General features: G+C 74.0%; 4 protein-coding genes across 4 annotated transcripts in view; 3 read left to right on the top strand and 1 right to left on the bottom strand.

Moving 5' to 3' along the window:
- The window catches only part of LOC147415430 (nitric oxide synthase 3-like), a 5386-nt gene extending 257 nt beyond the window's left edge, over positions 1 to 5129 (top strand). Inside the window, exons 2-10 of the mRNA XM_086467375.1 lie at positions 29 to 124; positions 751 to 938; positions 1610 to 1788; positions 2628 to 2838; positions 3528 to 3615; positions 3916 to 4037; positions 4479 to 4627; positions 4726 to 4920; positions 5007 to 5129. Coding sequence (XP_086323501.1) covers positions 29 to 124; positions 751 to 938; positions 1610 to 1788; positions 2628 to 2838; positions 3528 to 3615; positions 3916 to 4037; positions 4479 to 4627; positions 4726 to 4920; positions 5007 to 5129 — 1351 coding nt within the window. The remainder of the gene's footprint in view (positions 1 to 28; positions 125 to 750; positions 939 to 1609; positions 1789 to 2627; positions 2839 to 3527; positions 3616 to 3915; positions 4038 to 4478; positions 4628 to 4725; positions 4921 to 5006) is intronic.
- A 959-nt stretch (positions 5130 to 6088) lies between these two features.
- ATG9B (autophagy related 9B) lies at positions 6089 to 10552 on the bottom strand. Its single transcript, XM_086466679.1, has 13 exons — positions 10453 to 10552; positions 10088 to 10131; positions 9885 to 9949; positions 9610 to 9780; positions 9374 to 9515; positions 8539 to 9287; positions 8281 to 8434; positions 8009 to 8188; positions 7678 to 7923; positions 7382 to 7593; positions 7030 to 7108; positions 6351 to 6441; positions 6089 to 6195 (listed from the first exon to the last, which is right to left on the bottom strand). Exons 1-13 carry the CDS (start codon positions 10550 to 10552, stop codon positions 6089 to 6091), a joined length of 2340 nt encoding a protein of 779 aa, XP_086322805.1.
- Positions 10553 to 13651: 3099 nt separating this feature from the next.
- ABCB8 (ATP binding cassette subfamily B member 8) lies at positions 13652 to 17923 on the top strand. Its single transcript, XM_086467376.1, has 16 exons — positions 13652 to 13740; positions 14127 to 14412; positions 14490 to 14645; positions 14729 to 14823; positions 14919 to 15024; positions 15102 to 15263; positions 15373 to 15458; positions 15533 to 15630; positions 15715 to 15820; positions 15924 to 15957; positions 16047 to 16183; positions 16301 to 16395; positions 16699 to 16832; positions 16999 to 17146; positions 17506 to 17756; positions 17843 to 17923. Exons 1-16 carry the CDS (start codon positions 13652 to 13654, stop codon positions 17921 to 17923), a joined length of 2064 nt encoding a protein of 687 aa, XP_086323502.1.
- A 1214-nt stretch (positions 17924 to 19137) lies between these two features.
- Positions 19138 to 27735, top strand: ASIC3 (acid sensing ion channel subunit 3). The gene is made up of 11 exons (XM_086467075.1): positions 19138 to 19695; positions 23736 to 23886; positions 23961 to 24088; positions 24888 to 25038; positions 25136 to 25192; positions 25598 to 25751; positions 26304 to 26395; positions 26482 to 26561; positions 26654 to 26725; positions 26919 to 26971; positions 27657 to 27735. The coding sequence occupies exons 1-11, from the start codon at positions 19138 to 19140 to the stop codon at positions 27733 to 27735; spliced, it is 1575 nt and encodes a 524-aa protein (XP_086323201.1).
- The last annotated feature ends 110 nt before the right edge of the window (positions 27736 to 27845 follow it).

A 27845-nucleotide genomic window follows, 5' to 3' on the forward strand; every position in this document is an offset into this window, starting at 1 on the left:
TTCCCTGCGCGCCCCCAGTGACCCCCAGCCCCCCGTGCCCCCCAGGGCTGTCTCACCTGCACAAGCGCCGGGTGTTCCCCTGCACGGTGCTTTCCGTGGAGAACCTGCAGAGCGAGGAGTCCAGGTGAGCCCCCCTCGACCCCGGGACCCCCAGGGAACCCCTGTGCCCCCGGCGCCCCCAGGAACGTCCCCGGCCCCGCAATCCCGAGACCCACCACCCCCGGGACACCCCGCTCCCCGGGACCACCCCGAGACCCCACCCCCACCCCCGGGACCCCGCGTCACCGGGTCGCCCCCACCCCTCGAGACGCCCCCACCCCCGAGACCACCCCCACGTCCCCGGGACGTCCCCGCACCCCCGGGCACCTGCGTCCCCGGGACCCCCCCACCGCTGAAACATCCCCGCATCGCCGGGACGCCCCCCCCCCCCCCCCCCCCCCCGGAACCCCCCCCTGCACTCACAGGACCCCACATCCTCGGACACTCTGTCCCCGTGTCCCCCGCATTCTCGGGTCGCCTCCACCCCCGTGCCCCTAGCTCCCCCCTTCCCCCCCGGGACCCCTGCTGCTCTCCCGGCACCCTCCCACCCCCGGGACCATCTGCCTCTGGGACCCCCCCACGCCCCCACTCCCCTCCCACATCCCCGGGACACCCCCCACCCCCGGGACTCCGTGTCTCCGGGGACCCCCGGGGCGCTGCACTCCCGGGACGCCCCCCGCGCCCCCGGCCCCCCGCTGACCCCCCCCGCAGCCGGGCCACGCTGCTGGTGCGGCTGGGCTCGGCGGGGCAGGCGGAGCTGCGGTACCAGCCCGGGGACCACCTCGGCGTCTTCCCCGCCAACCGGGCCGAGCTGGTGCGGGGGCTGCTGGGGCGGGTGGAGGACCCCCCGCCCCCCGAGCAGCCCGTCCTGGTGGAGAGCCTCGAGGGGGACCCCGGCGGTAGGGACCCCGGGACGGAACCGGGACCGGGACCGGGACGGGGCTGGGGGACAAGGGAAAGGGGCTGGGAAGGGGCAGGGGAGGGGAAGGGGCTTGGGAAAGGGAAGGGCAGGGGCAGGGGAAGGGGAAGGGGAAAAGGGAGGGGAAGGGGAAGGGGAAGGGGAAGGGGAAAGGGAGGGGAGGGGCAGGGGCTGGGGATGGGCTGGGGCTGGGGCTGGGGAGGGGGCTGGAGAAGCGACTGGGGAAGGGGAAGAAGGAGGGGAGGGGGAGGGGGAGGGGGAGGGGGATGGGGATGGGGATGGGGATGGGGATGGGCAGGGGCAGGGAAGGGGATGGGGCTGGGGCTGGGGAAGGGGCAGGGGAAGGGTAAAGGGAGGGGAGGGCAGGGGCTGGGGCTGGGGAGGGGGCTGGAGAAGCGGCTGGGGAAGGGGAAGAGGGAGGGAGGGGAGGGGAGGGGAGGGGAGGGGAGGGAGGGGAGGGGAGGGGAGGGGAGGGGAGGGGAGGGGATGGGGATGGGCAGGGGCTGGGGAAGGGCAAGGGCAGGGGCAGGGGCAGGGGCAGGGGCTGGGGCAGGGGCTGGTCACCCCCATCCCATCCCATCCCATCCCATTCCCATCCCATCCCATCCTATCCCATCCCATCCGGCCCGGTCCCGTCCCGCTCTCCCGCAGGCGGGGGTCCCCCGCCCCGGTCCTGGGTGCCGCAGAGCCGCCTGCCCCCCTGCACCCTGGCCCAGGCGCTCACCTTCTTCCTGGACGTGGCGGCCCCCCCGAGCCCCCAGTTCCTGCAGCTCCTGGCCACACTGGCGCGGGAGCCGGCCCAGCGCCAGCGCCTGCAGCAGCTCAGCCAGGTGGGGGGCGCGGGGCTGCCCCCCCGGGAGAGGGGCTGGGGGCGCTGGGGTGCTCCCTCCCTGCTGGTGGGATGCTCGGCCCCTCCCTGGGGGGGATACTGGGGTGCTGGGATGCTGGCCTGCTCCCTCACTGGGACACTGGGATGCTGGACCCTTCCCTTACTGGGATGCTGGGGTGCTGGCCCCCTCCCTTGCTGGGATACTGGGATATTGGGGTGCTGGCCCCCTCCCTTACTGGGATGCTAGCCCACTCCCTCACTGGGATACTGGATGCTGGCCTGCATCCTCACTGGGGTACTGGGATGTTGGCCCCCTCCCTTGCTGGGATACTGGGATATTGGGGTGCTGGCCCCCTCCCTTACTGGGATGCTAGCCCACTCCCTCACTGGGATACTGGGATGCTGGCCTGCATCCTCACTGGGGTACTGGGATGTTGGCCCCCTCCCTCGCTGGGATATTGGGGTGCTGGCCCCCTCCCTCACTGGGATGCTGGGATGCTGGGATACTGGGATGCTGGGATGCTCCCTTACTGCGATGCTGGGGTGCTGCCCCCCTCCCTTACTGGGATACTGGGTTGCTAGCCCCCTCCCTGGTTGGGATACTGGGACACTGGGGTGCTGCCCCCCTCCCTGGCTGGGATACTGGGACATTGGGATACTGGCCCCCTCCCTCGCTGGGATACTGGGACACTGGAGTGCTGCCCCCCTCCCCGGCTGGGATGCTGGGACACTGGGGTGCTGCCCCCTCCCCGGCTGGGATGCTGGGATGTGTCCCCCTGCCCGGTGGCGCTGCCGGGTCCCTGCCGGGCGCGGTGCCACGGCCCAGTGGGTGTCCCGCAGGACGCCCGGCTGTACGAGGACTGGAAGTGGTTCCGGTGCCCGACGCTGCTGGAGGTGCTGGAGGAGTTCCCCTCGGTGGGGCTGCCGGCCTCGCTGCTGCTCACCCAGCTCCCGCTGCTCCAGCCCCGATACTACTCCATCAGCTCCGCGCCCGGGCCCAGCCCCGGCGAGATCCACCTCACCGTGGCCGTCGTCACCTACCACAGCGAGGGTGAGCGGGGACGGGGACCGGGGGGTGCCCCGGGCGGGGGCTGCTGCCCGCTGTCCTGCCACCCCACCGTCTGCTCCCAGTGCCCCCCCGTTGCATGGCCCCAGGGCACCTCCAGGTCCCCCAGGGCATCTCCAGTGTCCCCAGGGCATCTTCGAGGTCCCCAGGGCATCTCCCAGGTCCCCGAGGGCATCTCCAGTGTCCCCAGGGCATCTCCCAGAGCCCCAGGTCACCTCCCAGGTCCTCCAGAGCAGAACCCCAGGGCATCTCCCAGGTCACCTCCAGGGTCCCTGGGGCACATCCAACGCCCCCAGGGCATGTCCAGGTCCCCCAGGTCCCCACCAGGGTCTCCAGGTCACCTCCAGGTCCCCCAGGGCATCTCCCGGGGTCCCACCCAGCCCCATCACGCAGTGCCTGGGCGCTGCCGTTGGAAGCGGTGGGGCCCCCAGGGACATGAGGGGGTCCCATCCCCAAGCATCAGCCCCCCCCCCCCTTGTCCCCTACACACCGTCCCGGGGGGCCCTGTCCCCCAGCCCCTCCCGGGGGTGGGGGGCTGCCTGCGGGGGGCGGGTGCTGCCTGAGGGGGTGGGGGGCTGCCTGAGGGGGTGGGGGGCTGCCTGCGGGGGAGGGGGGCCGCCTGCGGGGGGCGGGTGCTGCCTGCCGCAGCCCCTCCAGCCCCCGGGTCCCCACAGACGGGCAGGGCCCCCTGCACTACGGCGTCTGCTCCACCTGGCTGGCGCGGCTGCAGCCCGGGGACACGGTGCCGGCCTTCATCCGCGGGTAAGGGGCGGCCCCGCCCGCACCCCCGACCCCCACCCCGAACCCCCGCCTGACCCCCCCGAACCCCCACTCCGACCCCCCCCCAGCATGGCCGGGGGCAGGACTACATCTCCCGGCATGCCTCAGGGCGGGCCCGCCGCCATTTCCCAGCGCCCCCCCCCTCCTGGACTCCATTTCCCGGCATGCTCCGCCCCGGACTCCATTTCCCGGCATCCGCCGCGCCGCCCCGGGCGCGGCCCCGTCACCCCCCCCCACCCCCCCCACCCCCCCCGCCGCCGCCCGGTGACCCGGTGCCCGCAGGGCCCCCTCGTTCCGGCTGCCCCCCGCCCCCGAGGCCCCCTGTGTCCTGGTGGGACCCGGCACCGGCGTCGCGCCTTTCCGCAGCTTCTGGCAGCACCGGCTGCACCTGCTGCGGAGCGGAGGTGAGGGGCGGGGGGCCGGGGGGGCAAGGGGACAGGGGGGGTGGGGGACGAAGGGACAGGGCTGGGGGCCGGGGGCACAGGGACACAAGGGCACGGTGGCACCGAGATGTGGGACCAGGGGCACAGGGATGGCGGCAACCTGGGGACAGAGGGTCGGGGGCCAGAGGCAGGGGGACGCAGGGCATGGGGATGTGGGGCACGGGGTCGGGGACATGGGGACAGGGGTTTGAGGATGGAGGCCCGGGACATGGGGACACAGGGACAGGGTGGCGTGGGGACGGGGGGGGGACATGGAGATGGGTGGCACGGGTGCATGGGGATGCAGGGACGTGGCAGGGGGCTGCATGACACGGGGGAGCAGGGTATGGGGACAGGGGGAGAGGGTGCAGGGGGCTGTGGGGACACGGGGACAGGCCGCAGGCGCTGCCGCCCTCCCCGCAGGCGGCCCGCTGGGCAGCATGGTGCTGGTGTTCGGCTGCCGCTCCTCCGCGCTGGACCACATCTACCGGCGGGAGATGGAGGAGGCGCAGGAGCAGGGCGCCCTCAGCCAGGTCCTCACCGCCTTCTCCCGCCAGCCCGGGACCCCCAAGGTGCGACGGGACGGGGGGGCCGAGGGGCGCGGTGGGGACGCGGGGAGGGGGGGCCGTGTGCCGGGTGTGAGCGGCCACCCCGGCGGGGCGCCCCCCAGACCTACGTGCAGGACGTGCTGCGGACGCAGCTGGCGGCGGAGGTGCACCGGGTGCTGTGCCAGAGCGCCGGGCACATGTACGTCTGCGGCGACGTGACGATGGCCACCGAGGTGCTGCAGACGGTGCAGCACATCCTGGTGCAGCAGGCCGGCATGACGCTGGGGCAGGCGGGGGACTTCATCAGCGAGCTGCGGGTAAGGGCCGGGGGGACGCGCGGCACACCGGCACCGCGCCCGGCACGCCGCCCTGACGCCCGCTCCCCCCCCCCCCCCCCCCCCAGGACAAGAACCGCTACCACGAGGACATCTTCGGCCTCACCTTCCGCACGCAGGAGGTGGCCCTGCGCATCCGCAGCCAGTCCTTCTCCCGGCAGGAGCGCCGGCAGCCGGGCCCAGCGCCCTGAGCACCCCGGGGCTGGGGGGGGCCCCGCAGCTGCTCCCCCCGCCCCGCTGCCGGCAGCGTCACCTCCCAGTAAAGGTTTAGTTTTGATAAACCCCGGCGCGGCGCTTCGCCTCGGCACCGCGCGGAGCCGCGAGCGGTGGGGTGGGCCGGGGTCTGCGGCCCCTCTGCGGTGGGGTCACCCAGCCCACGGGAGGGAAAGGGCGGGGGGGTGGGATGGGTGGTCACAGCCACAGTCCCCACGGCTCCAACCGCACGGCACCGCCGCTGCCATCTGCCCACGCGCCCCAGCGTCGCCCCCCAAACCCAACCACCGCCGCCCTGTCCGCGGCATCGCGCCCCCACGGCCTCCCCCTGCGCAGCCCCAGCTCCCCGCGGCTCGGCCCCCCAGCCCCCCGCCGGGGCGCAGTCACCGCTGGGCACAGCCCCTCTGTAAACCTTTATTGCCCGCGGCGGCTCGGTGCGGCCGGTGCCCGGCGCTGGGCACCGCGGGGGGCAGCGGCCCGGGCAGGCAGCGGGAGCAGGGACAGCACCGGCCCCGCGAAGGGGCAGCCCCGGCCCCCTGTGCCCCCCCCCCAAATATAGCACCTCGCGAGGCTGGCGGCCCCCAGCAGCACCCCCGGCCCCGTGCCACGACGGGGCCACCGGCAGGGCCCCGTGCCCGAGCAGGGGGCCCGCGCAGGCAGGGCCGGCCAGAGCACCCCGTGCCCCGGCCCCCGGTGGGCAGCGGCGAGCCCCTCCGCCGCGCCCGGTCCCAGTGGCAGCTTTCCCGGCCCCGTGCCCGGCAGCGCGGGGAGCTCTCGGCACGCCCAGGACCCTGCGGAGGGAACGGGTCCGTCAGCAGCCCCCCGGGCAGCGGGACACCGGCACGCGTGCCGGGCCCCAGCCCCGGTGGTCACCGACCCTCCCCAGGCCGGCGCTGCCTGGCCAGGCCGTGCCCTCACCCACCACAGCCGAGGCTGGCTAGCCCGTCGTCTGCTCCTCCTCCTCCTCCTCTTCCTCCTCTTCCTCGGCCCAGCCGCCCAGCGGCATCTCCCGGTGCTGAGCCTGCGAGGCCCTGGCAGCCGAGCCTGGGGCACGGGGAGGGCGGGTGTCAGAGCCACCCTGGCCCTGCAGCCCCTGCCCGGGGTCCCAGCCCTCAGGACCCCCCAGCTGCCCCCTCTCTGGAGGGACGGGGGGCCAGCATGTGTCCCCAGTCCCCTGGGACCCCCGGTGCAGTGCTCACCTGCGGTCACGGAGGGCGGCTTGGGTGCTCCCGCAGCCACCCACACCCCCACGGCCTGGGGCCCGGGGCCCTGCTGCTGCTGCTGGTGGAGCTGGAAGGGTGGGAGAGGCGGTCAGAGCCCCCACCATGGCGGTCAGAGCCCCCCCACCACAGCAGAGACCCCACCGTGGCGGTCAGAGCCCCCCCACCACAGCAGAGACCCCACCGTGGCGGTCAGAGCCCCCCCCCCCATCATGGCAAGCTGCCTCCCCCCATGGGGCACCGGGGAGGGGGGCCTCCCAGCGCAGGACACCACCCCTGTCCCCGAGGGGGTGGCAGAAGGGGGGACACAGCTGCGGTGACGCCAGCCACAGCGCCTTGCCCCCAACACCCCGTCTGGCAGCAGCCGTGGGGTCCCCGGCCAAAACCAGGGCGAGGGGGGGGTCACACAGCGGAGCGGGGAGTGCAGGGGCCAGCCCGGCACGGGACCGCAGACTGGGGACAAGGGAGTGGGGACCAGTGCCGGGGCCAGGCAAGACCCAGGGGGGTGGCAGGCAGGAGGCGAGGGCAGAGCACCGGGACGGGTGCAGCTGCCACCAGCGACGCTCCTGCGGGGAAGGGTGCGGGCAGGGGACGCCCGTCCCGGGGGTGCTGCGGGCAGGGGAGCCGGGGGACGCGTGGCCGGGGCGGGGGGACGCACCTCGTGCAGGTAGATGGCGTGGAGGCTCATCTCGGCCGAGGCCACCTCGGAGAGCAGCGCCGAGCGGCTCAGGAGCAGGCTGCGGGCAGAGCCGGTGAGCGCCACGCCGGCACGCGGAGCCCCGCCACGACACCCCCTCCCCGCCGCGACACCCCCTTCCCGCCACGACACCCCCTCCCCGCCGCGACACCCCCTCCCCGCCGCGACACCCCCTCCCCGCCACGACACCCCCTTCCCTGCCATGACACCTCCTCCCCGCCACGACACCCCGTCCCTGCCACGACACCCCCTCCCACGCCCCCCAGCACCGTCCCGGGGGGTGCAGAGCCCCCAGCCCCCCCACCGGCAGGACCTCTCCTCGGGGAGCAGGCGGTCGCGGAGGCAGCCGGGGCTGTCGGCGGAGGGTCTGCGCGCCCGCCCGGGCAGGGGGGACGCCAGGGAGGCCAGGACGCTGGCGGCGGCGCTGGCGGTGCTGCAGGGCTGGGCGAAGCGCCGGTCCCGGGACACCAGCCCGCTGGCCGAGAGGATGGGCCGGGCCAGGACGCTGGCTAGCAAGCCGTCGGGCTGCGGAGACGCGCGTCAGGGCAGCTGCGGCCGGAGACCCCCGGACCCTCGCCCCCAGCCCCGCCGCCCACCCGCCCCGCTCACCGCCGCCGCCGAGTCGTCGGAGAGGAGGGAAGCGCCGAGCGGCCCCTCGGCCAGGATGCGCTGGGCGGGCGGCGCGGCGGCCGCGTCCTGCTGCACCTTCTCCTTCAGGTGGCTGAGGAAGAGCTCGCTGGGCGGCGGCGGCTGCCAGCGCGGGTTGGTGAGGGCGAAGTGCATCAGCGACAGCTCCGTCTTCCCGTTCTCCGCTTGCTGGTACACGGAGGCCTCCGTCTGCCCGGCCGACAGCCACTGCGGGGCAGGGGGGTGAGAGGGGCCGCCGCACCAGGAACCACCCCCCCCCCCCCAGCCGCCAGGGCCCCCCCCCCCCCCAAACCTGGGGATTGCCGTGGTTGCGGACGTCGAGCTGAGCGAAGGAGCAGATGTCGCCCACCCCCACCACCTCCACCGTGAAGTTGCGGAAGAAGTCGACGATGTCGAGGGCGCGGGCGGGCAGGGCGAAGATGAGGATGAGCGGGGTGAGGATGGGGCTCAGCAGCTCCTCCAGGATGAAGACCTGTGGGCGACGGGGGGGGGGGGGGGGGGCGTCAGGGGGTGTCCGGGAGCGGGGGGGCGTCCCACCGCCCGGCCGGCCCTGCCCGCGCTCACCGCCTTGTACTGGAAGAGCTGGGCCATCTCGCTGCGCGTCTCCGAGCGGCTGGCGTGGCCCTGCCAGTGGTCGGGCATGTAGTGGACGTGGGCCAGGACGCGCTGCAGCAGCTGCTCGGGGCACCACACCGTGTGCTCGTCGGGGATGAAGGACCTGCGGGCGGCGGGGGGGGGGGCAGGCGTCCCACCTTCTGCTCGCTTGGCCACCCCGCCGCCCGCCGCGCCTGCCGCCGGCACGGCCCGGCCCGGCACACCCACCTGGCCACGGTGACCACCAGCCCCAGCAGCGTGATGGCGGTGAGGATGTGCTGCACCGTCAGCACGTCCTCGTCGTAGACGGTCAGGACGATGAGCACGGCCAGGATGGAGCCGGCGAAGAAGCCGATGTTCTTGGCCAGCACGGTGAGCAGCGGGCTGGTGAAGGAGTTCATGTACTTGGTGGCCGGCTTGTAGCCGCGGCTCAGCCGCGCCTGCAGCTCGTGGTTGAGCTCGTTGAAGTGGCGCAGGTAGTGGCGGCCGTAGAGGGACCAGCGGCGAGCACCCAGGCTGCCGGGCTCCCGCTTGATCACCTCGGCGTAGCTGAAGAAGGCGTAGAGGAGCTGCCAGACCAGCACGCAGGGGCAGAGCAGCAGGTTGGCCAGCCCCAGCAGCACCATGGCACGTGCCAGGCGCCGGGCCAGCTCCCGCCGGGCGCCCGCCCGCTTGCACTGCGGCCGCAGGCTCCACTTGTTCTGGAAGAGGGAGCCGGGGCCCCAGAAGAGGAGCAGCTCCAGGTTGTACTTGAGGCCCTGGGTGAGGAAGATGACGGTGCCCAGCAGCGGCAGGTGGAAGCGGACGGGCAGCAGCGACTTGTTGATCATGGCCACCGTGTAGTTCTTGAAGCGCAGGATGCGGTGGTAGATGTCCAGCTCCGTCAGCTCCCTCTTGTGCACGCACATCTGCTGCCGGCGCTGCAGCGAGATCAGCCGCGCCTGCACCTCCTGCCAGCTGTAGTTGCACAGACCCTCCTGCGCCAACGACACCACGGTCAACGCCGGCACAGCACCGCACGGCCGGCCCCAGCCCCGGCCCCGCCAGCCCCGGCCCCGCTCACCGAGGGGATGTTGAGGGCTTTGACGTAGAAGGTGCGGATCTCCCAGTAGCTCAGCAGGCTGCAGAGCACCTTCACCAGCCGGTACAGCCAGAAGACGGCCGCCATCACCAGCAGGAAGATGATCCAGCCGCTGGCCCGGATCCTGGCAGGGGACGCGTGTCAAACGGGGAGCCGGTGGCACCGGGATCCCCCCCTCCCGCGTGGCCATGCCGGCGGCTCCTGGCTCCGCTCCTCACCTCTGGGCGCACTGCGGGGCGGGCAGGACGGCGTCGGGCAGCGTCACCTTGCTGCGGTCGGGGGCCGCCCCCGCGGCGTGGCTGTGGTTGAGCGGGCGGTTGGCGAAGAGGACGTCGTACTCCACGCAGCACAGCAGGAAGGTGGTGAAGGTGACGACGAACAGGAACTGCCTGGGGGCGGCGGGGGCTCAGCGCGGACCCTCGCCCCGCGGCCGCCCGGCCCGGCCCGGCACGGCCCGGCGTGACACGGAGGGAGGGGTCCCGCCAGCACTTACACCAGTTCAAAGACGTCGGAGAGCATCATGCAGGCGAAGCCGTTCTTCTGGTGGAAGTGGTAGATGTTGGGGGCGCGTTAAGGAACCTGTGCCCGCTGTGCCAGACCCACCCCCCCCCCCACCCCCCCGGCACCGGGGTGCCCCCCGCCCCCCCGCCGCGGGCAGGGCTGGGCAGCGGCCAGGCAGGGGCCCTGCAAGGATATCTTGGTGAAGAAATTATCCAGGTTCTTGATGTGGTGCCAGGAATCTGGCGAGGAGAGAAAAACAGCGAGGGCTGAGCCGGGGCCATGGCACGGCCCGCCCCGCCCCCCGCCCCGGGGGCGCCCCAGCCTAGGACCCCCAGTCCCCCCACCCGTGACCAGACGGAGGGCTGTGGGGAGGCCGGTGCACCCCCCCAGGTGACAAGGCTGGGCCTGCCCCCCCCCCCCCCCCCCCGCAGGCTGCCCTCCCTCCCCTCCGGGCGAGCCTCCCCCAACCCCGCCTGCCCCACGGCGGGGCCGCGACCCCCAGACCCCCGAATGGCCCGGACCCCCCCCCCCCCCCCCCCCCAAGGCCGGGACCCCGCTACCTTGCAGCCCCTCGGTGACGTGCACCAGCAGCTCCTCCTCGCCGGGGGGCGAGTCCTCCTCGAAGTCCTCCAGCCGCCGGTACTCCCCCTGCGCCGCCATGGCCCGCCGCGCCGCCTGCCGGGGACGCGCGTCGGCACCCACCGCCGCGGCCCGGGGACCCCCGCCCGGCACGGCCCTGGCAGCGGGGGTGCCCGGGGGGGACGGAGCTCGCCCCCCGCCCCATGGGCCGGGCCGGGTCGAGCCGAGCCGGGCCGAGCCGAGCCGAGCCGAGCCGGGCCGGGCTGAGCCGAGCCGAGCCGAGCCGAGCCGAACCGGGCCGAGCCGAGCCGGGCCGGGCCGGGCCGAGCCGAGCCGACCCGAACCGGGCCGAGCCGAGCCGAGCCGAGCCGAGCCGAGCCGAGCCGAGCCGAGCCGAGCCGAACCGAACCGGGCCGAGCCGAGCCGACCCGAGCCGAGCCGAACCGGGCCGAGCCGGGCCGAGCCGGGCCGAGCCGAGCTGCCCGCCCCGCGGCCGGCGGCCGGAAATGCCGGCGAGGTCACGCAGCGCCGCCCGCGTGCCCCGAATTCGGGCGCCCTGAGCTGTCCCCCCGCCCCGCGGCCATCGGCCCCCGCCGCCACCGCCACCGCCCGGCCGTGCCCTCGCCGGGGGAGGGGCCGCAGGGCCCCGGGAAGAGACCCCCGCCTCACCCCAACGCTGCCCCTCGGGCCGTGCTGCGCTGCCCCCCCCCCCCCCGCAACCCGAGTGGAGTGGAACCCCCTCCCCACGGAACACCCACGCCACGGATCTCCCATCCCCACGGAGCCCCCTCCCCACAGAGCCCCCATTCCCACAGAGCCTCCATTCCCACGGAGTCCCTGTCCCCACGGAGCCCCCTCCCCACAGAGCCCCCATTCCCACGGAGGCCCCATCCCCACGGAGTCCCTGTCCCCACGGAGCCCCCATCCCCATGGAGTCCCCATCCCCACAGAGCCCTCTCCCCATGGAACACCCATGCCATGGATCCCCCATCCCCACAGAGCCCCCATTCCCACGGAGTCCCCGTCCCCACGGAGCCCCCATCCCTATGGAGTCCCCATCCCCACAGAGCCCCCTCCCAATAGAACACCCACACCATGGATCCCCCATCCCCACGGAGTCCCCTTCCCCATGTACCCTCATGTACCCCACGGACCCCCGTCCACACAGACCCCCACCCCACAGAGCCCACCCTGGGGCTGGAGCCGCAGGGTGCAGGACCGAGCTCAGGGCCAGCTCCCGAGCCCCGTGGCCTCGTAATTCCCTGGGGACCCCCCAGCCCCTTTGCGGCAGGGCAGGACCCCCAAGGCCCTGGAGCAGGAGGGACCCCAAACCCTGGGGGCAACACAGGACCCCAGTTCCCTGGGGGCAGTTTGGGACCACCACCCCACCTGGGGAAGGGCAGCACCCCCAGCCCCTGGGGAAGGAGGGGACCCCCGGACCCTTGGGGCAGGATGGGACCCTCAGCCCCTTGGGGAAACACAGGACCCCCCTTTGCCTAGGGCAGGACGCGACCCCAAAATTCTCAGGCCATGACAGCACCCCCCTCCCCTCACGGCAGGACAGGACCCCCATCACCCAGGGCAGGATGGGACCCCCCCGTCCAGCCCCCGCTGCCCTCCCCTTACCGCTGCCGCTCAGTGCTCCCACAGCCCCGCAGGTCACCAGTGTCCCCTCCCGCGGCCGGTGCCAGTGCCCGGCCGGGCCGGTGGCCGCAGGTGACGCCGTCCGGCCCCACCCTGCCGTGGCACGGCCGGGGCCTGACTCACGGCACCAGGGCCGGTGCGGCGAGGCCGCGGGCACGAGGGATCCCCGGGGCCGTGATTCAGCAGGAGGGACGCGGCCGCGGCCGGCAGAGACCGGGGCGCTGCTGGACACACTGTCCCGGCGCTGACCCCTGCCCTTGTGCAACTCCCCGTTGGGGACAGAGCCACCGTGTCCCCCGGGATCGGGTGTCCCTGCTGGTGACACCGGCACGGCCCTTCTCCCACGTGCCCTGCACCGGGCGGCCAAAAATACCCGCAGGGCCGGGGTGCCCGAAAATAGCCGGGGTGGTGTAAACAGCCGGGGGGGCTGAGGGCCGGCGAGGGGACCCCCGTGTCAGGGCAGGGCAGCCCGAGACCCCCCCCGGCACGCTGGTCCCCCAACACAGCCCCGTGGGGACAGACTGGCCCCACAGGGACATGTGCCCCAGACAAGGGCCCTGGTGATCCCTGCGAGGACAAGCGCACCCCAACATCCCTGTGGTGGCACGTGTGCCATACGGGGACTCCTGCGACCCCACGGGGACACACGTGCCTTGGCAGGGACACCGGTACCCATTGGTACCCCCGTGGGGACACGGGCAGCGTGACACAGCCACCCCGGGTGGACACTCCCGTGGGGACAGACACCAGCACCTCGACGGCCCCACGGAGTCACCGGGACCCCATGGGCCCACACGCACCCCGGGGGGACACGGGCACCCCCGTGACCCACGGGGACACATCCACCACGTGCAGGCACCGGCAGCCGGTGTCCCCGTGTCACCCGGCTGGGCCAGGTGTGGGCCTGGGGGGGTCCCGGGCGCAGTGTCCCCGTCCCCCATTGCCCCCCAATGCCCCCGTCCCCGCTGCTCGGTGCCCCGTTCCCCGCTGCCCCCCGGTCCCCCCGCCCCGGCTCACCTGGCAGCTCGGCGCTGGCGCGGTGCCCGCGGGGCCGGTGTCCCCGGTACCGGGCTCTCACCGGGCCCCGCGCCCGCCCCGGGCCCGGGCCCGCGTCCCGCCGCCGGGCATGGCTGCACCGGCACCGGCAGCGGCACCGGGGGGGCGGGCGGGGGCCTCGGGGGGATCCCCCGCCCCGGGGAGCGGGGCCCGGGGGCGGGTAAGTGCGGGCTCCCGGGGCGCTGGGGGTCCCGGGTCCCGGTGCGGGCTCCGGGGAGCGGCGAGGATCCCGGCGGGCCCGGGCCGCCGGCGGAGGCTGCGGGGAGGGCCGGGGGTGCGGGTTCCCGGGGTGGGGGGTGGGGGGGTGTCGGGGTGCGGGTCCCGGGGGGGGCGGTGCGGGTCGGGCCCGGCGCAGGGCCCGGGCCGCGGTGCTGGGGCTCCGCCCGCCGCTGCCGGTGCCGCCCGCCCCGGGGCCGCCCCTGCCCGCCCCCGCCCGCCCCGGGGCCGTCCCTGCCCGCCCCCGCCCGCCCCGGGGCCGCCATGCTGCTGCTCCTGCGGGCGCTGGGCGCTCGGGCCGGGCTGCGCTCGGTCCCCGCTGCGCTGCGGCCGCCCCCCGCCCCGGGGCGGAGGTACCGGGGAGCCCCGGTCCGGGGGGGGGGAGCCCGGGCTCTGGGTCCCCTGGGGTGGAGGGAGCCCGGGGTCCTGGGTCCCCGGGGGATGGGGGGTGCGGTGGGGGGTGCCGGGGGTGTGCCGGGGTACGCGGGCACCTCGGGGCAGCGGGGCTGGGGTCGGGGTCCCAAACGCTGGTATGAGGGGGCTGGGAAGAGCGGCGGGGTCTGGGTGCTGGGGGGGACGTCCGGGAGGGGGGACACTGGGAGTGCCAGGAGCGGGACGAGGGTGTCCCCTGCCGCGGGGCAGCTAGTCGTGCCGAGGGGGGCGCAGCCCTCGCCGGGTCCCCCCGTGTCCCCGGGGCTGGGCCCTGATTCAGGCACCCAACGCTCGCCGCTCTCCCCAGTTTCAGGCATGGGGGGGGACGCCTGGGGCTCGCCAGCCCCCCTCGCCCCCCCACCGGCCCTGCACCCCCAGCCCTGCGCTGCCTGCTCCTGGCCGGCCCGGCCGCAGGCTGCGCGGCGCTTGGCTTGCTGGGCACGGCTGCACGCTGCCAGGAGGCCACCGCCACCCTCCCCGCCGTCCCCGTCCCCCTCGAGCCCGCGCAGCCCCGGCCGGAGCCCACCTTCGACTGGCCGGCGTTCTGGACCTTCCTGCGCCCCCAGCTCCTGGCCCTGTCAGCAGCCGTGGTGGTGAGTGGGGACGGGTGGGTGGCCGTGGTCCCCCTCGTTGTCCCCACGCCACGGCGTGACGCCCGCCATCCCCGCAGCTGGCACTGGGCGCAGCCCTGCTCAACGTCCGCATCCCGGTGCTGCTGGGGCAGCTGGTGAACGTGGTGGCCCGCTGCGCCCGCGGCCACATCACCGGCTACTTGCGGGACGTCCGGCGCCCGGCGCTGCGCCTGCTCGCCGTCTACTGCCTGCAGGTGGGCACCGGCATCTCGAGACGGGCAGGGGGTCCTGAGGAGCTGCCCCCACGCCCCTCCCGAGCCCCTCTCCTCCTCCGCAGGGGCTGCTGACGTTCGGGTACATCGCGCTGCTGGCGCGGGTCGGCGAGCGGGTGGCGGGCAGCATGCGCAAGGCGCTCTTTGTGTCCCTGCTCCGGTAAAACGCCCCACGGGGCAGCGGGGGGAGGGACACGGGGTGCAGGGGGGATGCCTCAGCCCACCACCCCGGCCCACCGCCGCTCCCCCCGGCAGCCAGGACGTGGCGTTCTTCGACGCCAACCGGACGGGGCAGCTGGTGAACCGGCTGACGGCCGACATCCAGGAGTTCAAGTCCTCCTTCAAGCTGGCCATCTCCCAGGTGAGGCCCGCAGCCGGGGCCACCGGCCACCCTCCTGGCCAGCCCCCCGGCACCCACCCTTGCCCACCCCCCGCCAGGGCCTGCGCAGCGGCACCCAGACGGCGGGCTGCTTCGTCTCGCTCTACCTGCTCTCGCCCAAGCTCACCGGCCTCCTGCTCGTGGCGCTGCCGGCGCTGGTGGCCGCCGGGGCCCTCATTGGTGCCGTCCTCCGCAGCCTCTCCCGACGGGCGCAGGAGCAGGTAACCCCGCGCTTGTAGCCCCAAACCAGCCCTGCCACCCCCTGCAAGGGACCCGCAGGAGCGGGGGGTGTCCCACGCCAGCTTCCCTCTTCCGTCCCCCTCCCCACAGGTGGCCAAGGCCACCGGGGTGGCGGATGAGGTGCTGGGAAACGTTCGGACCGTGCGCGCCTTCGCCATGGAGGACCGGCAGGCGGGGTAAGGGGGTGGCAGGGGGCTCTGGCCCAGCGGGGGGGCCGGAGGGGGGCCGTTAGCCCCATCCCTGCCCCCAGTCTGTACTGTGCCGAGGTGGACCGCGCCGGCTGGCTGAACGAGCGGCTGGGGCTGGGCATCGCCGCCTTCCAGGGGCTCTCCAACCTGGCGCTCAATGGTGAGCGGGTGCCGTAGGGTGCGACCCCGTGGGGCCGTGGGGCAGGACCCCCTCCGGGTCCCACCTCTGCCCTGCGTCCCACAGGCATCGTCCTGGGAACCATCTTCGTGGGCGGCTCGCTGATGGCCGGGGATGAGCTCTCGCCGGGCGACCTCATGTCCTTCCTGGTGGCCTCGCAGACGGTGCAAAGGTGAGGGCAGGGCTCGGTGCGGCGGCACCCCCGGCACCCCCGGCGTGCCGCAGCCCACCCAGGACACAGCCCTGAGCTCGGCCTCTCCCCTTGTGCACCGCAGGTCCTTGGCCAACATCTCCATCCTGCTTGGGCAGGTAGGTGGGACGGGGGCTCCCGCTGGCCCCCCAGGGCTGGGGGGCGGGGGCCAGGGGTCCAGGGGTTGCTCCCACTGCCGTCCCCGCAGGTGGTGCGAGGCCTCAGCGCCGGCGCCCGCGTCTTCGAGCTGCTGACGCTGGAGCCCAGCGTGCCGCTGCGGGGGGGGGGCTCCATCCCCAGCCACTCCCTGCTCGGCCGCATCTGCTTCCACCGCGTCTCCTTCAGGTGAGACCCCCCCAGACACCCTGCCCAGACCCCCTCCCTGCCCGATCCGGCCCCCCCGATCCACCCCGCGGACTGGGGGGCTGGCGCTCTCACAGCCCCCTGCTCTTCTCCCCACAGCTACCCCACCCGCCCCGGCTACCCGGTCCTGCGGGACTTCAGCCTCACCCTGCCCCCCTGCAAGACGGTGGCCATCGTGGGACCCTCCGGAGGAGGTACCGGCCCAGCCGCGGCCCCCCGGCCCTCCCCACCCCCCATGGGGCAGGGCACCCCCTGCCCAGCATGTCCCAGCCAGAGACACGGGAGGCAGCCCAGCCGCTCGCTGGTCCCCAGGCACATCCTCCTGTGCCCCAGTCCTCTACCCAGTGAGCCGAGTGGGTGCCAGGGACTGGGAGCCTGTCTCTGCGCCTCCCACCCTCCCGGCAGCTCTCCGTGACGCCAGGGCTCACAGCCAGCGCCGGGGCGCCCATGGGTGCACGGCTGGGCGGTGCCGTGGGGCTGAGGGCTCCCCTCCGCAGGGAAGTCGACGGTGGCGGCGCTGCTGGAGCGGTTCTACGAGCCCACGCAGGGCACCATCACCCTGGACGGCCACGACATCTCCTCCCTGGACCCCTCCTGGCTGCGAGGGCAGGTCATCGGCTTCATCAGCCAGGTTCGGGGCCGCCGCGGGGCGTGGGGCTGCCGCGGGGTACCGGGCAGCCATGGGGCGCTTCCACCCAGTGCCGGATGGGACGCCCCGGGCTCACGCTGTCCCCGGGGGAGGGGAGGGAGGTGGCCCCGTCCAGGGCTCGGCGCTGAGGGGCTGGATGCTGCCCCAGGAGCCGGTGCTCTTCGGCACAACCATCATGGAGAACATCCGCTTCGGGAAGCCGGGAGCCTCCGACGCGGAGGTGTACGCCGCGGCCCAGCTCGCCAACGCCGACGGCTTCATCCGCAGCTTCCCCGAGGGCTACGACACCGTCGTGGGTACGTGCCGGGCTGCGTGCCGCGGAGCGGGGCATGGCAGGGGCCCCCAAACCGGCCCAGCTGCCCCACAGGGCAAATGGACGAGCACAAGACCCTGGCCACGGTGTCCCAAGCGCCCTTGGGGACACCGGCTGCTGGTCACCGCTGGCACAAGGCTGTGCCAGGAGGGAGCAGCGGCTGCGCCAGGCTCCCCGCAGGAAGGCCGTGGTTCGGTGCTGCGTTCCGGGGGGGCTCCCCGGCTCTGGTGTGGGGACATGGCTGCACCCCTCTGCTGCCGCCCGTGGGGCGGGGGTCTCTCCCTGTCCAGGGGTCTCCCCGGGCTGGGGCGGCACCGGCATCCCTGCGGTTGTCCCCGCCAGGCGAGCGCGGCGCGGCGCTGTCGGGGGGCCAGAAGCAGCGCATCGCCATCGCCCGGGCCCTGCTGAAGGACCCCGCCGTCCTCATCCTGGACGAGGCCACGAGCGCGCTGGACGCCCAGTCGGAGAAGGTGGTGCAGGAGGCGCTGGACCGCGCCGTGGCCGGCCGCACCGTGCTGGTCATCGCCCACCGCCTCAGCACCATCCGGGGGGCCGACCTCATCGTGGTGCTGGCGCAGGGCCGGGTGGCCGAGGTGAGCGGCGCCGGGCGGGGGGTGCCGGGGTGGCGGGCGGGGGGTCGGCTGCCGCATGGGTGACGCCGTCTCCGCCATCCCCGCAGGCGGGGACCCACGAGGAGCTGGTGCGACGAGGGGGTCTCTACGCCGAGCTCATCCGCCGGCAGACCAAGGACGGGTCCTGAGCGCCGGGGGGGGCACCCACTCCCAGGGTGCCCCCCTGCTGCTCCCCAATAAAGCAGGGATGGAAAGTGGCCGTGCGGGCTCTGCTGTGTGGTGCGGTGCTGGGGAGTGCGGGACATTTGATTTGGGGGGGTGGCTGGCGGGGCTGACCCTGCCTCTCCCTGCCTACACGTCCCTGGGGACAGACAGCTGCCTGCAGGCGAGCTGGGGGGGGTACGGGGACGGACCCCTGCATTGTCCCCTGGGGTGGGGGGGGACCCTTATGTGACCTCCCCCCGAGATGGGGACCCCTGTGTGACCCCTTGGGGTGAGGTGGTCCCCTGTGTGGACATCCAGGGTGGAGGGACCCCTGCATCATCCCCCAGGGTGGATGGTCCCCTGTGTCACCCCCCCCCGGGGTGGGAGACCCCTGTGTCATAGCCGGCGTGGGGGGACCCCAGTGTCACCCCTTGGGGTAGGGGGACCCACTATCTGACTCCCTGGGGTGGGGGGGGACCCCTGCATTTCCCTCTGGGGTGGGCATCCCCTGTGTGACTCCCCTTGGGGTGGGGGTCCCCTACATTGACCCCCGGGATACGTAACCCCTGGGATGGGAGGGACCCTGTGTGACTCCCCCGGGGTGGGGGACCCCTGGGCAGCCCCGGGGCAGGGGAGCTGCCTGCTGAGCACCGCCCCCCCCCCCCCGCCCCGTGCCTCAACCGCCCCCCGGCCCCATCGCTGCCCCGGTGCGCCGCGCTCCGCGGGGGCTCCGTGCCCGGCGGCGGCGGGGGGCGGCAGGGAGAGGAGCGGGGCTGCAGTGGGGCAGCCCCCCAGCCCCGCCCGGCCCCCAACCAACCAACCAACCAACCAACCCACCCACCCGCCCCCCGCCCCTGCTCGCCGGGGGGCGGCGGCGGGTGGAGCCGCCGCGGGAGGGGCGGGGGCGGGGGGCGGCCGCAGAGCGGCAGCGGCTGCGCCGCGGCGGCGGGGCCGGGACCGGGACCGGCAGCGGGACCGGGACCGGGACCGGGACCGGCAGCGGCAGCGGCAGCGGCAGCGGGGCCGGGGCTGCTCCGGCCGGCGGCACCGGCAGCGCGGGGGGGGGTCGGAGCGGCCGGTCCTGCCCTGCCCTGCCCGCCCCGTCCTGCCCGCACCCCCTGAGCGCTGCGATGGGCCGCGGTCGGGCGGGGGGCTGAGGGCGCCGGGGAGAGCGAGGGTCCCGGTTCCCGCCGGGAGGATGATGAGGTCGGGTTCGGAGGGCAGCGGGGAGGGCGAGGGCGTCTCCAGCCTGCGGGCCTTCGCCCACAGCTCCTCGCTGCACGGCATCAGCCACGTCTTCGCCTACGGGGCCGTGTCGCTGCGGCGGGTGCTGTGGGGAGCCTTCTTCCTGGGCTCGCTGGGGCTGCTGCTGCTGGTCTGCGCCGAGCGCGTCGCCTACTTCCTCACCTACCCCCATGTCACCAAGCTGGACGAGGTGGCTGCCCACAACCTCACCTTCCCGGCCATCACCATCTGCAACCTCAACGAGTTCCGCTTCTCCAAGATCACCCGCAACGACATGTACCACGTGGGCGAGCTGCTGGCGCTGCTCAACGACCGCTACGAGATCAGCAACCCGCAGCTGGCCGAGCCCCACGTCCTGGCCGCCCTGCGCGACAAGGCCAACTTCAAGAACTTCAAGGCGAAGCCCTTCAGCATGGCCGAGTTCTACAACCGCACCGGCCACGACCTGGCCGACATGCTGCTGCAGTGCTCCTTCCGCGGCGCCAACTGCACCGCCCGCAACTTCACCGTGGTGAGTGCCGGGCTCGGGGGGCGGCGCGGTGCCCGGCTGGAGGAGGGGGCTCTGCCGGGGATGGGGTGGCCACGTGCCCCCGGGGGCCGCGAATGGACGTGAAGTGTCCCGCCGCGGTCGGGGCACCGGCACGCTGGGGCTGCTGCAGCACCGATGGGCGAGCCTCCTCTCCTGACCCGTGGCCGTCCCGCCGGCGTATCCCACCGCCCACGGCACATCAGCCAGGGGTGCCCCCACCCCACGCTCACCACAGGGGTGCCAGGCAGCTGGGAACGGCGCCCAGGCTGGAGCCGTGCTGTGCCGGGGGCCCTGCGCCAGGCTGGGCAGCTCAGCCTGCATCAGCCCCTCGGGTACGGGACGCTCGTGGGTATGGGATGCTCACGGGTGCGGGATGCTCACGGGTGCGGGATGCTCACGGGTGCGGGATGCTCATGGGTGCGGGACGCTCACGGGTATGGCCCATGGCCCCACTCACCCTGCACCAGCCCCGGATGCTGCCCAGACACCGGCAGCAGCAGCCGCTTCCCCCGGGCTGTGTTTGCACACAGGCCCCCACGCCCGCAGCTCCCCCGCACAGCCTGCCCGGCGTGGGCATGGGTCCCCGTGCCACAGCCGTACCCCCACAGCCCGTGGGCGCCCGGCCCTGGCACTGCCCGCAGCACCCACCACCGTTCCTGGGGCTGCGCCTTGCTCTGCTCCCGTCCTGGGGAATCGCCGGTGCCCGTGTGCTCCCACCGCAGCCACTGTGCCCCGGCAGCACCAGCGGGGCTGCACGGGGCAGAGCTGCTTCCCCTGGGCTGGTGGCATGGGGCAGGACGGGCAGGGACAGTGGCACGGGCAGGACGGGCACATCCTCTGTGCTGTGGCAGCGCCGGGGGAGCAGCGCACTCGGTGGAGCTGGGCAGCCTGTGCCCGCCGTGTGTGGCTCTGCTCAGCCCCCATCACCGTCACCGTGGGATCGGCCAGGCTGTCACAACAGCAATTACCGTCGGCTTAAGGCTGTTAGTGTGCAAAATTAATTTTCCTCGGGAGCTCAGCGGGAAAGCATCCCCTTGGGCAGCTCCGCCGGTGCTCCCGGGGCAGGGCCGGGCGGTGGCGGCTGGCACGGGACGTGCGGCAGGAGGGCTGAGGGTCCCCAGGGCAGGACCCCCGGGGTGGCACACACTGGGTGACGGCAGCTCGCCGCAGCCTGGAAGCCAGCGCCTCTCCAGGGAGCGTGGCTGAGCCGCCGGGGCCTTGGCGTGCCGCCGGCGTGCGGGATCGGTGCCCGCCCTGGGTGCGTGTGGGTGCCCGCCTGTCCCCACGCCGAGGGTCTCCGGGGACGCATGCTGTGCCGCGCTGCTCCTGCTGCCCCGGGCTTGTGGGTGCTGCCGGGAGTGTCGGGCTCTGCCCACGTGTGCCGCACGACCGGCCCCGCCGCGGCCTCGTCTCTGCCAGGCGCCGAGAAACTTCTGCCCGAGCGGCCGCGGCGGCGCCCGGCACCCGCAGCCCCCACGGGGCCACCCTGACCCGGCTCAGCCCTGCGCCCGCCACAGCTCTGCCGGCTAAAAATACAGGGCTAATGCCGGGCTTAGCCACGGATGACGGTCCTCTGCCCCGGGCCTCGGCGCTGAGCCGGCAGCTCCTGGCACCGTGTCCCATCCGGCAGCGGTGGGCTCCAGGGCTCCCATCCTGTGCGTGGCACCTCATCCCAGCCCCGTCCCTGGGGTCCCCAAGGTCCCTGGGCACGTGGCGAGTGCCCCAAAGCAAGGGCCGTCAGGCTGGGCCCGTGCCCCCCAGTTGCCTCCCCCGTGGGCCGGCAGGGCTGGGGGAAGCTGGGGGTGCAAGGACGGGAGGTGCTGGGGGCCAGGAGGGTCCTGGGTGCGGGGACAGGGGGTCTGTAGGGAGCAAGGACAGGGGGTGCCCGGGGTGCAGGGCTGGGGGTCCCCAGCGGAGCAGGGACAGGGGGTGCCTGGGGTGGAGGGCTGGGGGGGGCTGATGATGGGACCCTCGAACGTGGGGAGCAGGGGGACTGGCAGTGCTGGGGCTGTGTCCCCATCCCCATCCCTATCCTGTCCCCCCCAGCCGCCAGGTCCCAGCGCATCCCTGTGCCGGGCAGCCGTTGCCATGGCAGCCGCCCCCCCCTTCCTCCTTGGGCAGCGCGTTGCCATGGCAATGGCTCCCCTCTTTGGGAGCAGCCCGTCGCCATAGCAGCGCCCCCCCCCCCCCCAGTGGGGCAAGACGGGGGGAGACCCCATAGCAGAGGGGGCCCTGACCCCATGGGGCAGTTACAGCCCCCCTGCCTCACGCCCCTCCCCAACCTTGGGTCAGTGATGGGGCTGGGGGGCCATGGCTGCAGCCCCCTGCCCTGTGCCTGGGGCAGCCCCTCCATGGGGCGGGGGGTTCCATGGGCCCCTATATAGGATGAGGATCTGCCCCAGGGGCACGGGGGGAGTGGGGCAGGGGTCTGGGGGGGCTGCTCTGGGGCTGGGGGGCCTCAGCTGGGGGGTGGGAAGTGCCATGTATGTGGTGGGGAAGGGGACTGTGGGTTTGGGGGGGGGTCTCTGGTGGGGTCGCTCGGGGTTGTTCTGCTCAGGGTCTTGCTGGGGGCTCTGGGCAGGGTCTCTGCCCCCTGGGCCCTGGACCCTGGGGGTGCTGGGGTCCCTGGCTATGGGTGCAGGGTCCCTGGGGGCTCTGGGGTCACTGGCACGAGGCAGGCTGCCAGGTCCTGGTGGGGATGATGTCCTCTGCTACCGTGGCTAAGCCAAGCCCTGGTCCCCGTCGCCATCCTGGCTCGTGCCCTCCCTGCTTACACGTCTCTACCCAGCCCCATGTCCCCCCTGGAGCCGTGCTGGACCCCAATCCCCCTGCAAAGCCGGGCAGGATAGGCCGCCATGGCTGCCGAGCTGGCGGGGGCACGGTGGGCTGCTGGCCTGGCCGCCTTCACCCGCTCCTGCAGGGGCTGAGGCGCATCTTCGTGCCCAGGGTGCCAGCGCCGCGACGCCTGCTCTGGGCCAGCACCTTCCCTCTGCACTACCCCACGTACCCCCACGTCACCGCGGTGGACAAGGCGCAGAGCCACGTCCTCGCCGTCACCCTCTGCATCTACAGCCACGTCCAGCTCTCCTGGCTCACCCCTGATGACCCGCTCTGGCTGGGCAAGGAGCTGCTGGCAGCGGGGAGGAAGGACTTGCCCCGGTACCTGTGGCGCTGGGGTGGCCCCCCGGCCTCGCCGGCTTCTTCCCTAGCAAGAGCGACGACCTGGGCGCCTTCTACCAGCGCGCCGGGCACCCCATCCACGAGATGCTGCCGCAACCAGGACTGTGGCCCCAAGAACTTCACCGCCGTTGAGTGCCAGCTCTGCCACGGCCACGGCCACGGTTGGCTCTGCCCCGGGCAGGACCCACATCAGCCCCAGCCCTGGCTGGCTCTGCCCTGGGCAGGGCTTGGGCAGGACCCCCAGGGCTGAGCAGGTTTTGGGGCCATGGGGCGATGGTGGGGTGGGGGCACGGCGCCTGCCTGCCCTGCTGTCCCCCCAGCCCCAGGCACTCGGTGAAGCTCCCACTGCGCTGCCCCAGGGTGGCTTCTCCTGCCCATCCTGCACCCATGGGACCGTGGGGAGACGTGGGGCAGTGGGGAAGCACGGTGGAGATGGGGAGTCCTGGGGGGGGGCGTGGGGCTGCAGCTGCAGGTCTGTGCTCGCTGTGAAATGGCTGCAGGGCTCTGCGGGAAGAGGAGGGTCAGTCCTGGGCAGGGGGTCTGTGGGCACTGGGATCCTGCACTGGGAGTACTGGGATCCTGCCCTGGGTCCAGTGGGGCAATGGGATCCTGCTCTGGGAGTACTGGGATCCTGCCCTGGGTCCAGTGGGGCACTAGGATCCAGCTCCGGGTCCTGTGGGGCACTAGGATCCCGCACTGGGGGCACTGGGATCCTGCTCTGGGTCCGGTGGGGCACTGGGATCCTGCCCTGGGGCCATGCTGGGTCCCCAGGAGCTGCCACCCCCCAGCCCTGCTCGGTGGGTGTGGAGCAGGCGGGGGGGGCTCATCTCCCGTCCCCGCAGATCTTCACCCGCCTGGGCAAGTGCTACACCTTCAACTCGGGGGGCCCGGGCCGGGAGGTGCTGACCACGCTGCAGGGCGGCGCGGGGAACGGCCTGGAGCTGATGCTCAACGTCCAGCAAGAGGAATACCTGCCTGTCTGGGGGGACACGGGTGAGGGTCCCCCCGCTGCCCTGCCCACGGCCCGGCTGCCGCCCCGCGCCCCCGACGCCCTCCCTGCCTTGCAGACGAGACCTCCTACGAGGCGGGGGTGAAGGTGCAGATCCACAGCCAGGAGGAGCCCCCCTTCATCGACCAGCTGGGCTTCGGCGTGGCGCCCGGCTTCCAGACCTTCGTGTCCTGCCAGCAGCAGCGGGTATCCGGCCGCGGCGCCCGGGCGGCGCGACGAGGGGGCTGCAGGGGCACAGACCCCCCACCCCGGGGCTCAGGCGGCCCTGGCACGGCCGCAGCCATCCCCGCGGGGACATCCCGTGCCGAGCCGTGCCACACGGCAGGCACCGCGCCACCGGTGCGGCAGCTCCACTGCCACGACGGCCAGGGCACGGCGGCACGGTGTGGGGCAGCCCCATGCCAGGATCGCTCGGTCCCACCACAGGCACCAGCTCCTGGCAGCGACCCCCCAGCCTCCTGCCGAACAGACCGTCGGCAGGGGCGGCATCCAGCTCGCACAGACAGACACCTAAATTTAGGTGTCTCGAGTGGGCGTCTCCATGTGTGCCGGCGCTCGCGGCGTGGGTGGCAGGGAGCGCGGCGGCGGTGGGAGCGTGGCCCTCGGCACCCTGCCAGGCACCAAGCACGCTCCCTCACCAAGCACCGTCCCTGCACCGGCCGTGGCACAGCCCCGCCGGCCACCTCGGGGAGCGCGGGGGTCCATGCCGACCCCCTGGCACGTCTGGCTCCCACGTGCTCCCGCCTGGTGCCACGTGCCGGCCTCGCCCGGTCCCTTCCATCCTGCTGCTGCGCCGGCTGTGGGCGCCGCCGCCGCCGATGCCCATCCCCGTTCCCGGCAAGGAGGCACAGAGGGTGGGAGCGGGGTCTCTGGGGCAGCACGACCCCCCAGCACCGGCTGCGTGGGACAGGGCACCGCGGTGGGCCGGGCTGGGGGACGGACGCGGGCCGTGGACGCCGTGTTTTCCTTAGCCCGCGGCCGGCAGCTGGTGTACCTGCCCCCGCCCTGGGGGGACTGCAAGGCCACCCCCATCGAGTCCGACTTCTTCACCAACTACAGCATCACCGCCTGCCGCCTGGACTGCGAGACCCGCTACCTCGCCGAGAACTGCAACTGCCGCATGGTGCACATGCCGGGTGAGCCGGGGAGGGGGCCAGGGCCGGGGGGCGGCCGCCGTGGGGCCGGGGCGGTGGAGAGACCCTCCTGCCCCTGCGACCGCCGCCTGCCCCGCAGGCAACGCCAACGTCTGCACGCCGGAGCAGTACAAGGAGTGCGCCGACCCCGCGCTGGGTACGTACCGGCGGCACCCTGCCCGCCATGGCCCCCGCCACGGCCCCGCCGCCTCCGGCGTCCCCAGCCCAGGGTCTCGCCCTGGGGGCCGGCATCCCCAGACACCCCCAGCCTCATCCCCAGGACCCCTCGTGCACCCCCCAACAGGCTCCATCACTGTGAACGTGGTCCCGGTGTCCCCATGCCCTCCCTTGGGGGGGGGCACTGCTGCCCCTGCCCACTCACACCCCAGACACGCAGGTCTGGGCTCCCCGTCCGTGCACCGCCGGCAGCGCTTGCGGCACGCTTGTCCTGTGCCGCCGGCACACGCCACCGACCAGGCTTTGGCCAGGGCCTGGGCTCTACCCTGGGAGCAGGCAGGGGTCAGGGTCCCGGTGGTCCCGGTCCCAGCCGCGGCCCCCCCAGACTTCCTGGTGAAGAAGGACAGCGAGTACTGCGCCTGCCGCACGCCCTGCGCCATGGTGCGCTACGGCAAAGAGCTCTCGATGGTGAAGATCCCCAGCAAGGCCTCCGCCCGGTACCTGGCCAAGAAATTCAACAAGACGGAGCAGTACATCGCGTGAGTGCCGCCGCCGCCGCCGCCGCGCTGGCCCGCAGCCCCACCACGCAGTGCACCGCATGGCTTGGCGGCGTGATACGGCACAGCCACACGGCATGGCCCGGAATAGACCGGGCACGGCATGGCATGGCCTGGCACTGCGTCCCCTGTGCAGGTCTGCCCCAACACAGGGAAAAAACCCCACGTGGCACGGCATGGCACAGCACGGCATGGCAGAGCATGGCACGGCATGGCACAGCACGGCATGGCAGAGCATGGCACGGCATGGTGCAGTCCAGCACAGCATGGCACAGCACAGGACAGCATAGCACAGCATAGCATGGCACGGCGCAGCATAGTACGGCACAGCATGGCGTGGCACAGCACAGAATGGCATAGCGTGCCACGGGATGGCACGGCGCAGCCCAGCATGGCACAGTACATCCTTGTGCCACCCCAGCACGGGGCAGACCCCCTCTGCCCTGTCCCATTGAGGCACAACCCAGACCCCCCGAGCCCCCCAGTACTGCCTGAGGCATGTCTGTCCGTCCCAGTCCCTCTGTCCCCCGCCAGGGACAACGTGCTGGTCCTGGACATCTTCTTCGAGGCCCTGAATTATGAGATGATCGAGCAGAAGAAGGCGTACGAGGTGGCAGGGCTGCTGGGTGAGCACCTGGGGGGGGGACTGTGGGGAGGTCCTGGGGGGGGTCCGGGGGGGGAAGCCCCTCTCTAACGCTGCCCTCCTGCCCAGGTGACATCGGGGGGCAGATGGGGCTCTTCATCGGTGCCAGCCTCCTCACCATCCTGGAGATCTTCGACTACCTGTACGAGGTGAGCACCCCCGGCCCCCTGCGCTGCCCCACGGCCGGGGGGGGGGGGGGGGCTCGGGGTGGCAGCCGGGGGCTCTGACCCGTCTCCCCCAGGTGTTCCGGGACAAACTCCTCAGTTTCTACAAGGAGAAGAAGAGGAACCCCCGGAGCGACAGCAGCACCCTGGTAACCCCCCGCCCAGCACCCCGCACCCCGCCCTGTCCCCCCTCCCCTGGCTCAGCCGGCAAGGGGGGGCCTCGCACCTCATCCCACCCATCTGCTGCTCGGCCTCGTCCCGCCCGGGACCGGCACCATCTCCCGCTCGGACCCCGCGCGCTCATTCGCTCCTCTCTGTCCGTCCGTCCGTCCGTCCCGCCAGGAGCACCCAGCGGTCCCGGGCAGCCCCGCTGTCCCGCTCCCTCCGGGCCCCAGGTAGAGATCCCGGCCCCGCACCGGGGGGGCAGCGCCCAGAGACCCCCCCCCCGGCCAGGCCGGCGCGGGGGGCTGCTGGGCTGCCTCCCCCCGGGGGGGTGACGGGGGTCCCCGGCCGGGGCACAGCCAGGGGCGAGGAGGACGCGGCCACGGCGCCGCAGCGGGGCTGCGACCCCCCAGGCAGGGACCCCCCCCCCCATTCCCCTGTAGATGGGCCCCGGGGTCCGCCCCCCCTTCCCTCCATCCCAGGCTTTTCTTGGCATCATCCCCGGAGCCGGTGCGTGGGGGTCGCCCCCCCCCCCCCCCCGGCTCCGCTCCCATCCTCATGCATCGCTCCCCGGTACCGCGTCCCCCTGCTTAGGGACCCCCCCGGGGGCCACCCCAACCTCGCCCCCCCCCCCCCTGCAGGACGCTGCGGGGCAGGAGGCAGCCCCGGTCCTGGGGGTTGCTGGCCGCTCGGGGACAGGGGGGACAGGGAGGGGACAGCCTTGCTCCGCAGTGGCTGCGTGCTGCGCCCCCCAAAGCTGGGGCCGGGTTCCCAGGGCAGCCGGGGGGGGGGCGTGGGGAGGGGGCAAGGGGTAGGGGGGGGGGGTTAAGGACGGCGGCTGCAGCACAGGCGCGGGGTGGGGATCGGCCAGCCGGACCCCCCGGCTGCCCTCGACCACCCCCCCGCCCCTGTCCCCAGAACACCCGTCCCCCCCTGCGCTGCTGCCCGGACAGTCTCAGCTTCGCCCCGAACGTGCTACCTCGTCACCCGGCTCTAGGCGCCTTCGAGGAGTTCGCCTGCTGAGGGCCCAGCCTGCGCCCCCCGGCCGGCCCGGGGGGGCACTGGGGGGGCCGCTGGCAGCAGACCCCCGCCGCTCTGCCCCGCCGG

This window comes from Leptosomus discolor, chromosome 6 (genome assembly GCF_034619465.1).
Source record: "Leptosomus discolor isolate bLepDis1 chromosome 6, bLepDis1.hap2, whole genome shotgun sequence".
NCBI classification, from domain to species: Eukaryota; Metazoa; Chordata; class Aves; order Leptosomiformes; family Leptosomidae; genus Leptosomus; species Leptosomus discolor.

What these genes read in the sequence shown, in the direction of transcription:
- ASIC3 (XM_086467075.1), top strand. Translation starts at nt 19,138, where the DNA reads ATGATGAGGTCGGGTTCGGAGGGCAGCGGGGAGGGCGAGGGCGTCTCC. An exon ending in GCCTGTCTGGGGGGACACGG is followed by an intron (nt 23,887 to 23,960) that starts GTGAGGGTCCCC and finishes CCTGCCTTGCAG; the next exon opens with ACGAGACCTCCTACGAGGCG. An exon ending in AAGACGGAGCAGTACATCGC is followed by an intron (nt 25,752 to 26,303) that starts GTGAGTGCCGCC and finishes GTCCCCCGCCAG; the next exon opens with GGACAACGTGCTGGTCCTGG.
- ATG9B (XM_086466679.1), bottom strand. Translation starts at nt 10,552, where the DNA reads ATGGCGGCGCAGGGGGAGTACCGGCGGCTGGAGGACTTCGAGGAGGAC. An exon ending in CTGGTGGTCACCGTGGCCAG is followed by an intron (nt 8,435 to 8,538) that starts GTGGGTGTGCCG and finishes CGCCGCCCGCAG; the next exon opens with GTCCTTCATCCCCGACGAGC. An exon ending in CGCCTGCTCCCCGAGGAGAG is followed by an intron (nt 7,109 to 7,381) that starts GTCCTGCCGGTG and finishes CTCTGCCCGCAG; the next exon opens with CCTGCTCCTGAGCCGCTCGG.
- ABCB8 (XM_086467376.1), top strand. Translation starts at nt 13,652, where the DNA reads ATGCTGCTGCTCCTGCGGGCGCTGGGCGCTCGGGCCGGGCTGCGCTCG. An exon ending in TCGCCGTCTACTGCCTGCAG is followed by an intron (nt 14,646 to 14,728) that starts GTGGGCACCGGC and finishes CCTCCTCCGCAG; the next exon opens with GGGCTGCTGACGTTCGGGTA. An exon ending in TCAAGCTGGCCATCTCCCAG is followed by an intron (nt 15,025 to 15,101) that starts GTGAGGCCCGCA and finishes ACCCCCCGCCAG; the next exon opens with GGCCTGCGCAGCGGCACCCA.